This window comes from Empidonax traillii, unplaced genomic scaffold (assembly GCF_003031625.1).
Source record: "Empidonax traillii isolate 1590-97213 ecotype Southwest subspecies unplaced genomic scaffold, ASM303162v1 scaffold1675:size74954, whole genome shotgun sequence".
Taxonomy (NCBI): Eukaryota; Metazoa; Chordata; class Aves; order Passeriformes; family Tyrannidae; genus Empidonax; species Empidonax traillii.
The window spans coordinates 25,817-38,153 of record NW_020956868.1 but is presented as its reverse complement, the minus strand read 5'-3'; the positions used below and the strand labels follow the sequence as shown (position 1 = coordinate 38,153).

General features: G+C 50.6%; 1 protein-coding gene across 1 annotated transcript in view; it reads left to right on the top strand.

Moving 5' to 3' along the window:
- The first annotated feature begins 1,187 nt into the window (after positions 1-1,187).
- The window catches only part of RTN4 (reticulon 4), a 36,030-nt gene continuing 24,880 nt past the window's right edge, over positions 1,188-12,337 (top strand). Inside the window, exon 1 of the mRNA XM_027908309.1 lies at positions 1,188-1,733. Within this exon, the coding sequence (XP_027764110.1) occupies positions 1,280-1,733 (454 nt within the window). The 5' untranslated portion in view covers positions 1,188-1,279. The remainder of the gene's footprint in view (positions 1,734-12,337) is intronic.

Genomic DNA, 12,337 nt, shown 5'->3' with positions numbered 1-12,337 from the left:
TCTGAAGGCTTCCATGAACTAATCTCTTTATCCAGGCATATGTGGGAGAATAAATCATCTGTGGGTTAAAAAGCGGTAATAATGTTGGAGTAGTGTTAAATATAGCATTATAAGGCCTTTTGGTCTTATCATGGCAGCTGTGTGGGTGGAAACTGCACCCAAAGAGATGCTATTTTAGTTAAATTAAGTGTTACCCCCAGGGCTTTGGCCAATGTTCCATCTCTGAGCAGAAAGCTGGAGACCACACCAGTCTGACAGGAGCCAACTTGGCAGGAGCCAAGTTTTCTTCTCTTCTCCCTCTCCTCTTTCCATTGCTCTTTCCTTTTTCCTTTCCTCTTTCATTATTCCTTTCAGTTCCTCTTTCCCTTTCTCTTCTTTCCCTTCCTTTTTTCATTCCTCTTTCCATTTTCCTTTCACTTCCTCTTTTCCTTCTGTCTTTCCTCTCCTTTATTTTCTGCTTCCCTTTCCTTTTTTCTTTCCCTTCCATTCTTTCCCACAGAAGTTGCACAATTTAAATGCAGACTTTAGGAGATGATGAGATCTGCTCGGGGGAGGACCTACACTAACACGGGTGGTTGAACAACTTAGTCTCTTCTGACAATGTCTCCTTTTTTTTTTTTTTTTTTTTTTTTTCCCAGACTCGGGAAGGTTTTTGCATCATGGTTTGGTTAAACTCCCACTGCCCTCCCACCCCAGGGGTCGTTCCTGTCCTCGGTGATCGGCGCGACGCCCGAGCGGCGGGATCGGGATGGGAATGGCGCCTTCCCCTGCTTCGGCCCCGCAGTGCGGAGACGCCCGGGACGCCTTCGGTCACACGCAGGGTGAGCGAACCCGGGGGTGGGTGGCTCGGGGCCCCGCTCCTTCCGTCCCCAGAGCCCGGCCATCCTCTCCCCTTCCTGAAGTCTCTGAGTGCTCCTGGCCGCCGTTCAGAGACAGCAGAAGGATCGGGACCCCCTGGGGCGGGTGGGACCCCTCGGGCGGGTGGGACCCCCTCGGGCCGCGCCCCCGCCCCGCCCGCGCCCAACTTTCCCCGAGTTGGGCGGCCCGGCCCGCGGGCTCGCGCCACGCGCGATGAATATTCATGAGGGGCCGCTCGCCATTGGCGGCCGCGCTGCCCCCGCCGCTCCCATTGGGCGGCGCCGCCGTCGCTCGCGCGGGGGGCGGGCCGGCCGCGCCCGCGGTGACTCACAGGGCGGAGTGCGGGTCCCGCAGCGGCGGCGGCAGCGCAGCCCGCGCCTCCCCCTCCGCGCCGCTCATTGTTCCGCCCGCTCCAGGCACCATGGACGAGCTGGACCAGTCGCCCCTGGTCTCCTCCTCCTCCGGGCCGGCCCGGCCGCAGCAGCCGCAGTTTAACTACCAGTTTGTGCTCGACGACGAGAAGGAGGAGGAGGAAGAAGAGGAGGAAGAGGAAGACGAGGACGAAGACTTCGACGAGCAGCTGGAGGTGATGGAGAGGAAGCCCGTCGCGGCTCCCGCCGCAGCCCCGCAGGAACGGCCGCCGCAGCTGCTGGACCTCGGCGGTCCCGCCGAGCCGCCCCGCCCCGCCGCTCCGGAGCCGCCGCAGCCCGACTGGAGCCCCCGAGGAGCCGTGTCCTCCTCTTCCTCCTCCGACACCACGCCGTCCCCCCCGCAGGAGCAGCCCCCGGCCCCCGTCCGGCCCGCGCAGCCCCAGCCGCCCAAGCCCGAGCCCGCCGCCGCGCCCCGCAGAAGAGGGTCCTCGTCCGGCTCGGCTGGTGAGTGTCCCCGCCCCGGGGCCGGGAGGGCGGCGGCCGGGCTGGGGAGCCTCCGCCCGAGCCTCTCCGCTTCCCGAGCCCCGCTGCCCCGCCGGGAGGTTCCCTTTGTCTGCCGACCCTCGGCCGCCTCCTGCGGCATCGCTCCCTCCCCTCCGCCGCGCTCGGGCGCGGCCCCGCTCCCCGCGGCCCCGCCGCAGCTCATGCGGGAAAAAGAGCTCCCCCTCCCCTTTCTTTCTTTTCTTTTCTTTTTTTTTTTTTTTTAAATTGTAATTTCTTCTCTTTTCCTCCTCCTCCTGTCTGTGTTATGCTAATGGCGGGAGGGGGAAGCACCGCCCCGGCCGCCGCCTCGCACATGGGCCGCCCGGGGGCGAGGCCGCCGCCGCCGCCTGGCAACGGCCGCGTCGCGGGGGGAGCGGGGGGCGAGCCGGTACCGGCCGAGCCCGGGGGTACCGGCCGAGCCCGAGGCCCCGCGGAACCCGCCGCTACCGGCCGAGCCCCGAGGGGACCGGGCACGGGGTCCGCGCCGATCCGGCTGCCGTGCCCGGCGCGCAGCCCGCCCCTCCCGCGCCGCATTGTCCCGGGCACGGTTCCCCCGGCCGGCCCGGCACTGCGGGGCTGGGCGTGGGAGCGCGGGGGAGGAGGGGAGCGCGGATACTTGGAATCTTACTCATGGTGAATGCAGCGGCCGCAGGGAGGGGCGAGGCGGGGGACTGCGGAGCGGCCGCCTGCCCTCCACCTGCCCGGCACGGCCCCGCGGCCGCAGCCCGCGTGGGGACGCCGCGCCCCGGCCGCGGACTGTGAGGCTGAACCCCGGAGAGGGAACTCGTAAACCAGCGAGGAATGTGTGGCAGCACAAAAGGCGGCCGGGCTGCTCGCTGGTGTAGGTGTGGCAGCCCTGGAGAAGAATGTCAACCCCGCGCCCTGGATGGCCACGGCTCTCACCTGGGGCTTCTCGAGGCGTCGCCCCGTGATGTGCGGGAGTTCAGAGCTGTGTAGCTGGGCAGTGCCGCCCCCCAACAATTCCTAGCGCTGCTGGAATGCCAGAGCCCTCCTGGCAAGGTCTAATCCAGGAGCTGACCCGCATGACTAATGCCTTGCATGCGGATTGCGAGTGTGCTTTGGCTCTGCTTCTGCTTGATTCGAAGTGCAGGAGCTGGTTCGAGGCCGTTAAAACAGTGAAAAGGAACAAATCGAAGTGCCTCGTGATGACAATGGTGTATGCTCACCTTCGTTGCTCTCCTGGCATTGCCATGTCGTAAAGAGGCAGGGTTTCAATAATGACTTAGCATCGGAGTGTAAGGGGGCACGATGCTCAAGATCTAATCAAGAAAAGCATTTGGAACAATGATTAAAAAAAAAAAAAAAAGGCCTGTTAGACCTGAATTCAGTTTTGTCAGGGCGAGTTTCCCAATGCATTTGTATTTGCATGTGTGACAGGACTTCATGGCTAGTTGTGCTGTTGTCTTTCACGAAGCCTGGTTTTTGTGTTCCTCTGGAAGCTCTCAGTGTAGCAATACGCTGAGGAGATTAATTTTTTTTTATTTTGTTTCCACCATTTGGAGGGCAGATGATGACAAAAGCTTGCAACAGACTGAAGAGGAGGGATTCTGCATGAGGAGTGAACGGAATTTTTTCTAGGCGTGTTCTTTGAGTGGAGCTCTGGGTGGTTTAAAGGGAACTGAAGGGAAGAAATAAGATCAGCCATGTCATGTTGCTTTGAAAAGTAGGGAAAAAAGTGTGTTTTCTGGAGGTGATTTGTTCTTCTGCTCTCTGACCCCTGAAGGATAAGGCAAAAAGAGCACAGTAATTCTGGAAATAGCTCTTGGTTAGAGTAGAGGAGACCTGACTGTGAGAACTGCGTAGTGGAGCTGAGTGGTATCAGAGTTACTTTAATGTGTCAGTGATGATTAATTTAGGGCTGAAGTGAGGACTGGCATCTGGGGGAGGCCTGGTTTCCAAAGACAAGGTGTTGTAACCCAATGCTTCTCTAATGATGAGTTGAAATATTAGAGGCTGTGCACCTGAAACTCCTGGATGAGAGCATTGCCAGGTCATCTCCCGAACACTTTGGCCCTCTCGGATGCAGGAGTGTCCATTTAAATACCGGGCGTTTGTTAGTTTTGCATTCAGCAGTTGGTGTTAAAATGGTCTGGGGCAAGATATTTGGCTTGGCTTCAAGCCCTCTGAGTCACGTTGGGAAATGGGCAAAATGAATGTTGTGCCTGCAACTGGTGGCAGGGTGACCATGGCAGGGACAGCCACGTGGCTGGGCTGGTTCCCTCTGCAGAGTTATGGTTTCATTTACTTGGAGCTTTGAGAACGGTAGGGCTGCTTTGATCTGCAACAATTGGCTGTGCTGCTGCTGCTGCTTTTTGTCGGTGTAACAATAGCAAAAGTGAATTGCCTGGTTGATGGCCCATTCAAGTGTATTTTATATATACATGGGGGTGTTCTGAAAAAGAAAACCTCTGTAAATGCTATTAGTTACACGCTTAGGAGGATTCGGGATCCTTGTTATAAGAGACTGGGACATAATTATATGTGATGCAAGCCCCTGGCAGGGGAACAGCAGCCTCCCTTCAGAAGGGCTAATATAAATATTTGCAGGAGAGGAAAACAAGCAGCAGCACTGCGGTCAGACCTGGGCTGTCCTGGGTGCTTTCTGGTTCTCTGGTACTCGCTGTTTTGGGGGTACCAAAGCCTACAGTCCTTCTAGAGACATTGCTACTTAAATCTTTTGATTACTTGAATTTACAGACAGGCAAAGGAAAGTCAGTCTGAGGTAGCTGAACCTGGTCTAAGCAATGCCCCCCTTTTTCTTTCTGGCTTGCTGCCCAAAGTAAGAGTAACCAACGTACTGTGATGAGTAGATACCACTTCCCTTCTAGATCCTGCAGCAGTGAATCCTGCTTTTTAAGGGAGCTCATACATCACTCTGCTGGAAGAGACTGTTGTGTTTGGAAGTTAAACTGCACTTACCAGAAGCTGTATACAGAAGCCACCAGCCTGGCCCGGGGCCAGCATGCAGAGAGAATAAAGATGTTTCCTTGTGTCTCGCTTGCCTGCACCGACCTCGGGGAAATGCATATGCAAATGTCGTGAAGGGCCAGTTAGTTCATTAATCTCGGGTTTCCATTGGGTTCTGTAGGAGTTTGTCTTTAATTCCTCCATGCTGAGCAGAGGTTTCAGGAGGGGTGTGCTGACGTGCCAGACAGTGTCAAACGCGGGTCAGCAGAGCTGCCTGGAGCTGTGCTGTGCCCTGGCCAAGCTGAGCTGCAGGAGGTGCTGATGAAATGCAGGGATCTGTCCCTGCCTCTGCTCGCCCCACACACTGACCCTTTTCCCCTGCACGTCCTGTCCTTTGCATTTGATCCAAATTCTGAAGCAGCAGATTGGCTCCTCGGGTTTTCTCGCTGCTCTGTGCATGGACTCGTACAGAGGAGTGTGTGGATTTTAAGGGCATGATGCAGCATGACTTGGAAAAAATCCGTGGCTGTCCTTGATTACTGCCACTGGTGACTTTTATCTGCACCCTCCATTGATTAAAATACATTCCCACTGATCTTCAGTGTTTCTCTGAGGTGCAAGACCCTTTCTCTTCCCAAATATACCCATTAAAGCTCTAAGGGAGGTGGTCACAAGCTGAGTTGCCTTATATAAAATGTGATTTTTTGGAATATATATATATATATATATTATAAGGAGGAGAACAATCAGCTACGTGCCTGCTATAGTAAAGCAGGTATCTTCATTTCCATGTTCTGTGTTCCCATCTAGGTGAGTTCAACAAGGGATCAAGTGATTTTCTCAGTTCTATTGGGTGTCCTGTGCAGTGCCCAGCACTGGGCCTGTGTCTGGAGGGGAGCTGCTGGAGGAGTGTCAGAAGCCAAGCAGTGCTGTTGAGCAGGAGTGTGTGCAGGGATGGTGCTGCCAAGTTCATGGCACGTTTGCTCTGTGTGTGTAGCCCTTGAGTTGCTGTCCAGGATAAAACCACGGTCTCCATCTCTCTGATCTCAGATAATCACCCACAGCACTCCTGGAAGTTTTTATCTGTTCATCTTTTGAAAGATGCTTTCTTGGTTTTTTTTTTTATGCTGACAGGTTTCTATAGTAACTGTGAAATTCAGACAAAAAAACTAACAACGCAGAGTCCAATCTGAAAATGTCCTTTGGCTTCCAGATAGTTTGGGAGCAAGGAGATAGTTCTTGGTCTGTTGTTGGCTGGGAAATGTGAAGCGACATAGAGCTCCCAGGTGAATTGTCTTGAGGTGTTCAGGATTGCTTCTGCATGAAGTAGGAGGAAAATTGTGTGACTATCAATCTGCGTTAGGAATGAAAGAGAAAAAAAAGCTTTTATTGCCAAGTAAAAATAGTGAACTGTGAGGCCTCAGTAGAACACAGAGTGTTTTCTTGCAGGTTTTATTTTTTGTTATTTCTTGGGTTATGACTCTAAAACAGAAGTGACTCCTGTTACGCCTTGGAATCCCTGCACAATGTCTTATTCTCCAGGGTCAGTTTTTAGGGCAGTGTTTCGAGCCCCCTGAGCTCCAGCTGGATGGCACACCTTTGTGGGGAGCTTTGACTGCCCCTTCCATCAATGAGAGCTGTTACAGTAGCAATGAAATAATGGCCTTATTAATATTCACAAAGTCTGGGAAAATCAAATTATCTCAGTGGAATGTTTTTATCTTTCAAAGGGAAATAATCAATCTGCTGCCAACTGCAACTGTCAGAATGGGAAGATTTTAAATCAGATTGGATTTTAAGGTTTTAGATGACTATTTTCCCCCATGGTTTTAAGGTGTTTGTCTCCACTTGTTGCTTTCTGATGTCTAGAGAAAGAATACTTTTAGTTGTGTTCCCCCCACTCATGTAGAGGTGTTGGGAACACCAGCCTGACCCTCCCTGGCTTTGCTGGGATCTTGTGTCTGAGGAAACACTAGCAACTTCAGCTTGTTAATGAACAGGGCAATCATGTCATCAACTTCATCAGCTCGGCAGAATATGTTAATTAACGTGTCTTTAGTAAGACCCGAGACTGAGATAAATATAAACTTTGCTGTTGCCAGTTCAAACTGTTGTCAGTCTGGCAGAGTCCTCCTGCTTTTCCCAGTTCCCCCTGCTTTGTGACAGTTTTCTTGACCTCTGCTGGGCCCTCTTTTGTGACAGGAGGTGAATTCCTCCGTGCCTGTGTGTGACAGGGAAGGCAGTGCCAAGGCAAGCAGATCAAAGAGCAGGTGTGAGGCCTCCAGGAGCAGCTTGCAGCTGCACAGCACGAAGGGAGGAGCAAGTAGGCAATGGCAGTGGTGGCAGGGAGGTGGCTTTTCGTGGCCTTGAGCCTGGCCAAAGGGGGGAATTTAGAGTGTTTTAGACCCGAGTTGTCTTGAAAGGATCACACTGGTTGGTGAGAAAATCACTTTTTCCCTGTATGTGTATTGTGTCTTAAATGACACACAAGTGGCCTGGCAGGACCTGTATTGATCCCCATCCATTGCAGTGCTGGTTGGTTCCAGGGAATCTTCACCCTGCTTTATTAAAAATATTCTACAGATGCTAATGGCTATAATGTTATTTTTCTCTTTTTTTTGTGTGTTTTTTTTTTCTTTGAGAAGATTCCTTATGCACCAATTTGTTTCTATTTTGCAGACTGTAAGCACTTGTGTCAGAGCCTTGTCACACAAGGTAATGTGTTGGGAAGAGATGCCAAAAGAAATCAGTGGCATCTCTCCTCCATTCTTCCGAGATTAATTTAGCTAATAAACACATTCTTCTGCAATGATAAGGTTGCTAATCTAAATACTGCTTAATTTGTCTAATTGTGGGGAAAGCAGGGAAAAATTCCATCTGTACAAATCAGTGAAAGGGAATCTTGTGATTGGTATAATCTCTAAAATTAAATTGGATCATGTCTGCATAATGATAGGATTTGCATGGCTCTTTAGACCTCCTGCCTTTGAATAAGTTCTGATGTAATTATTATATTTTTCTGCTTTGTGGCACTGCCAGAACCCAAATTGCTGTTTGTTACTACAATGTGTGGTAAAGAGTCTGGTTCTTAAGAGTTATCTAGTTTGTAGAGGAATCATCTCGTATTTTTTTTGGTTTCAGATATTGCCAGAGACTGAGCACTTGGCTGTAAAGCCGTGTCTGGCTGGCCACGTGTCTGCAGTTGGCTACACTGCTCCTTTCTGCCTCTTTTTAATCAGACAGATTGGAACAGTGGAAATGGGGGACTGGAAATGCTGAGTGTGGTCATGTTGCTAGCAGAGAGAGCTCTCAGTTCACGCTGTGGAGCACGTGTGGTTTGGATTTTAGAGCCAGCTGTGGTGGCGAAGGGGCTGTTTGGGGCTGTTGGAGTTCACTGTGGCCACCTGAGTGGAATGAAGGGAGCTGTGGCACATCCTCTGGAACGCTCTTTGGATGCTGTGCAGGCTGAGGTGAGACTGGCACTGAAGGGTTTAATGGCCTTTCAGAAAGCCCCCCGTGGTGGGGCCTGGCTCTGGCAGTGTGGGCAGTGGAGTGAGGCTGCTGTGACAGAGCAGAGTTACCTTCTCTTCCCTGCCCATCTGTTCTTGCTTGGGTTGGCACCTGGGCACTGCAGGGCAGTGGGGCTGCCTTTCTTTTCCCTCAGTAGCTGATCAAAGGGAGAAGAAAAGGCTCAGCTTTACCTCTGCCACTGCTTTCCAGGCTCTGCATTGCTGGCAGTTTGCCTCGAGTGGAGGTTTTTGCAGCTGCAAATTGTACATGAAAAAAATGATATCAAAAAAACTCCCCTTGCCTAGACCAGTTTGGTTATATTTGTGCTTAGACATCAGGAAAGCACATCATGCTGGAGCCCTGTGCCTGCACAACCAGGCTGGTTAAAGCAGCCAGCTTTGGGCAAAATGCTTGCTTTGAACTTTTTACCTCATTGTTTCAGTTAACATGAAATGAGAGAGAGCTCCTGTGCAGTGCAGGGGATTCCACTTGCAGTAATTTCCACAAAGGCCTGCAATGACCTGCAGCTGCTCTTGTTACTAATCAAAGCCTTGGGTCCTTTGGTGATCCCAGCTGTGACACCCTCAAGATGTATAAAATGGAGCTCCTTTCTGCCCTTAAATCTTCAACAAAATCTCCATTTTCTGTAGCAGCTCCAAGATTTCCAATGTTTTTTGCAGTTGGAGTTTCCTACCCTGGAAACTTGTCTTTTTAAACTTATACCTTTAACTGAGAGCCAGATGAGAAAAACTAATTATTTGCTGTGGCTCTGCAGCCTGATCTAACGATATGAAAACATGCTATAACGTTCCTGATCTCGAATGGCTTCAATATTTGGTGAACTCCCATATTTAGAACAATGGCATCACAACAGGAGATGATTTTAAAGGAGTCTGTGTAGGCAGCTGCTCTTCTGGGGGAATTCTCGTGAAGCCGTGTGCCCTTGCTTTGTGCTGCAGTGGGAACTCAGGCAGCCAAGGACTCGAAACAATAATCCAGTTGAATTTTTCAGTGGTCCCTTGGAGTGTGTTGCCAACAGGCTGAGATTAGAAGTGCTGACACAGGAACGGCTTGGTGCGCTGGGCAAAGAAACAGTTTCTCTTTGCTCTCTGCCCCCAGGGGTTGCTGCACAGGGAACTTCCCCTCAACCTGCCAGCCGTGTCACAGATGCCATTCTTGGAGTGTCCACTCACCCTGTTTGCTTTTGTTGTGAAATATTTGTGTCCCCCTGGGGTGGGTTCCGCTGAGGGGAGCAGCAGCACAGCAGACCCCCTGCAGCCCTTGTCCTGCTGCTGGGGCTTGGGAGGGAACGTCCCTTCCCCAGACCCACTGAGGAGGGGGGAAATCCCTGCCTGAGTTCTCGGTTCTGATTGAAGTTCTTATTTCCAGACTCAAGTCCCGTTTTCCTTTGGCAAATGTGTTTTGTGGGAAGGAAGAAAAAAAAAGGCTGTTTTCTCCTAAATTGCTTTTCTTGGAATTGTCAGTTTACTACTTCTGAGAGTTTAAACGTTCTTCTCTTTTTCTCTGGAAGTCTTTGCAGCAAACTTTGACTTAATTTGTTATCTGGGGAATCTGCCTCCGTTTATTTCTCTACTTTTAATCTGAAATTTGATATTTGTGAAGTTTTGTGCTGGTAGTGTCAGCATCGTAATGTTTAGTGGGCATTCAGCAAAAATTAAAATTAGATTTAAAATCACACTCCTTTGTCATGCTGGTGTCAGGGGGTTTTTATTTTTAAACAAAACTGAAATCTGATTCTGGCTGGGGGACCTTGTGTTTTAGCTGACAGAACAGAGAGTTTTGAAGTTAGGAGGGTTCATGTTAATGAAAGAAACACCTACAGGATTATTTGTGGGTGGATTTTTTTGGGGGAAATATTTAATTTGCAGAATGTTTCTGGTTAAAAATAGGAATGCAGTCAGCCAGGTTGAGTGTCAAGTTCTCTATAAAAGCCATTGATTGGGGTGCTCAGTCACTGATACAAAGTGATACCACTCATAAATAAGAGGTCAACCTTCACTGCAGTGCTGAAAGTACTTTACTGACCTGCATCGTTAGGGGTTTTTGGCAGATAAAATTGGGAGTAAAGACTTTTTTCCTGGAGATTGTGTTCATTTCGAGCTCTCATTCTTCTATGTTTCATGTCACAAATCTGTCTTCTGAGGAAGCATTAATTGAGCAGTTCAACTTCCTGACGGAGGTTTTGAGTTATGATTTGTAAAAAGTGCAGATTACCCCGATTTTCTGTCTGTCTTTGGGTGGGACTTTGCTGTAGAGACAGCTCACCTTGCAGCTCGATTCAAGTGTTTGAAATATCCACCTTTGCTGGCAATCACCTTGCTTAGAGCTTGCTGTGTTCCGAAGGGGTTTTTTTACCCGATTCTTGTAGCAGTGTGCTACTTGTGTGGTTTGGTCGCCTAATTGCTGCTGTTGAGATGCAAACAGGAAAAGCCACCGTCAGCGGTGTGTCCTGGCTGTGTCCTCTCCACCCCCAGAGCGGTGTTGCTGCAAGGCCTCTGCCTCCAGCAGGGGAGGGGAGGATTGTTCAGCGCACGTGTCACTGCCATCCCTTCCACCATCCCCTTGAGTTACAGCCTGGAGGGGCTGATGGGTCAGTTCACATCCGTGCTGGGGTGGGAGTTGTCCTGCCCCACTTTCCCTGCTTGCCTGGGGGTGTTACCCGGGACCACAGCAGGAAAAAGCCCTTGTATCTCTTTCCTCCCAGCAGGAAAAATGCCATTCTGAGGTGGGTGGAGGCAGAGTGGGTGGTTCTCCTTGGCTGCTTAGGAAATACTGCTTTTATGTAATCGCTCCTCACACTCCGGCTCCGGGTGGAAAATAAAGGCTGGGTGTGGACGTAACATCCTGTCATTGGGAGACCCTGGGAATTCAGGCACTGGCACAGCCACTGTGTGCTTGTGGTGAGCAAGTGGAAGCCAGAGCTGAGGAGGACTTGGTGCACTGTGCACAGCCCATACTCCTGAAACCAGAACCCCAAACCTCTCTCTGGGCCTGCCAAGTGTTCAAAAGATCTCAAATGCAGAGTTTCTGGTCAAGATTGCAGTTGGCCTTTGGGCAGGAAGGGAACTGCACCTTCAGGGACTCGTTGTGCATTTTCCTCTTCTCCTCCTTACCCCATGGACTCTGTTTTCTTCCTTTGCCCTTGTTTTCTGGGGACATTTTCAGCACCTCCTCTGCAGTGATTTATCCCTGGTTCCCCTGAGACCCTCTCCTGCTGGGCTCTCAAAGGGCTCGTGGGGGCTCTTGGTCCTGCAGGGCTGAGCCTTGCAGTTCTTGGTGTCACATCCTGATCCCTCGTCCTCCAGTGTGGCTTTTGTCCTTCCAGGCTTTTGCCACCCTGAGCTGTGGCACTGCTTTGCTGTGCTCTAAATTTGGAATTGAGGTTTCTCTCCCTGTGCTCCTTGGTGGAAAAGCAGCATTTTTAGAAAGCTGAACAGAAATCCCTCTGGCCCAGCAGGAGTTGAGGGAGCTTCTAAACACCAAGTCCTGCGTTCTGTTATCTTCCAGCAAGATTTATAATCCACAAAACACGGCAAGATATAAATGTTTAGCAAAACCAAACCAGCCAGCTGTATATTGTGACAGGAAATGCAGGTCTGAGGGCACTTGGGTTTTGGAAAACTGCTGGTGGGATTAACTTGAGTAAGCCAGGCAGGTCATGAGTGTGTCTGCAAGTGGCATTGCTGCTGCTCAAAGCCGTGGTTCAGTGCCAGAGCACAGCTTAGCTGAAAGCCTTGCCTCCCAGGGTCAGCACGAATGTGCTGCTGCATCTACCATATCTCTGCTTCTTGCCTTTCATCTTGTAGAATCAGTTGCTTCTATTATTGTTTGCTTTTAATTAAAAACAAACAAACAACCGAGCAAACCATCTTTTCCAGTACTTGATTTTATCCAGGCAAGTAGCAAAACTGGACTGAAAATTAAAAATCTCGTTTTAAGTGCTTTGATATAACTTTGCCCTTTGCCTTGATTTGGGAACTTTATGCACATTTCACATTAATGTAGAGCCAGCAGGCCCTGATGGATATGGGGAAAATACCAGTTTGCCCAGCGTGGGCACGGCTGTGAGTGCTCTGCTGGGGGGGAATTTCAGGGCTTATGCAGTG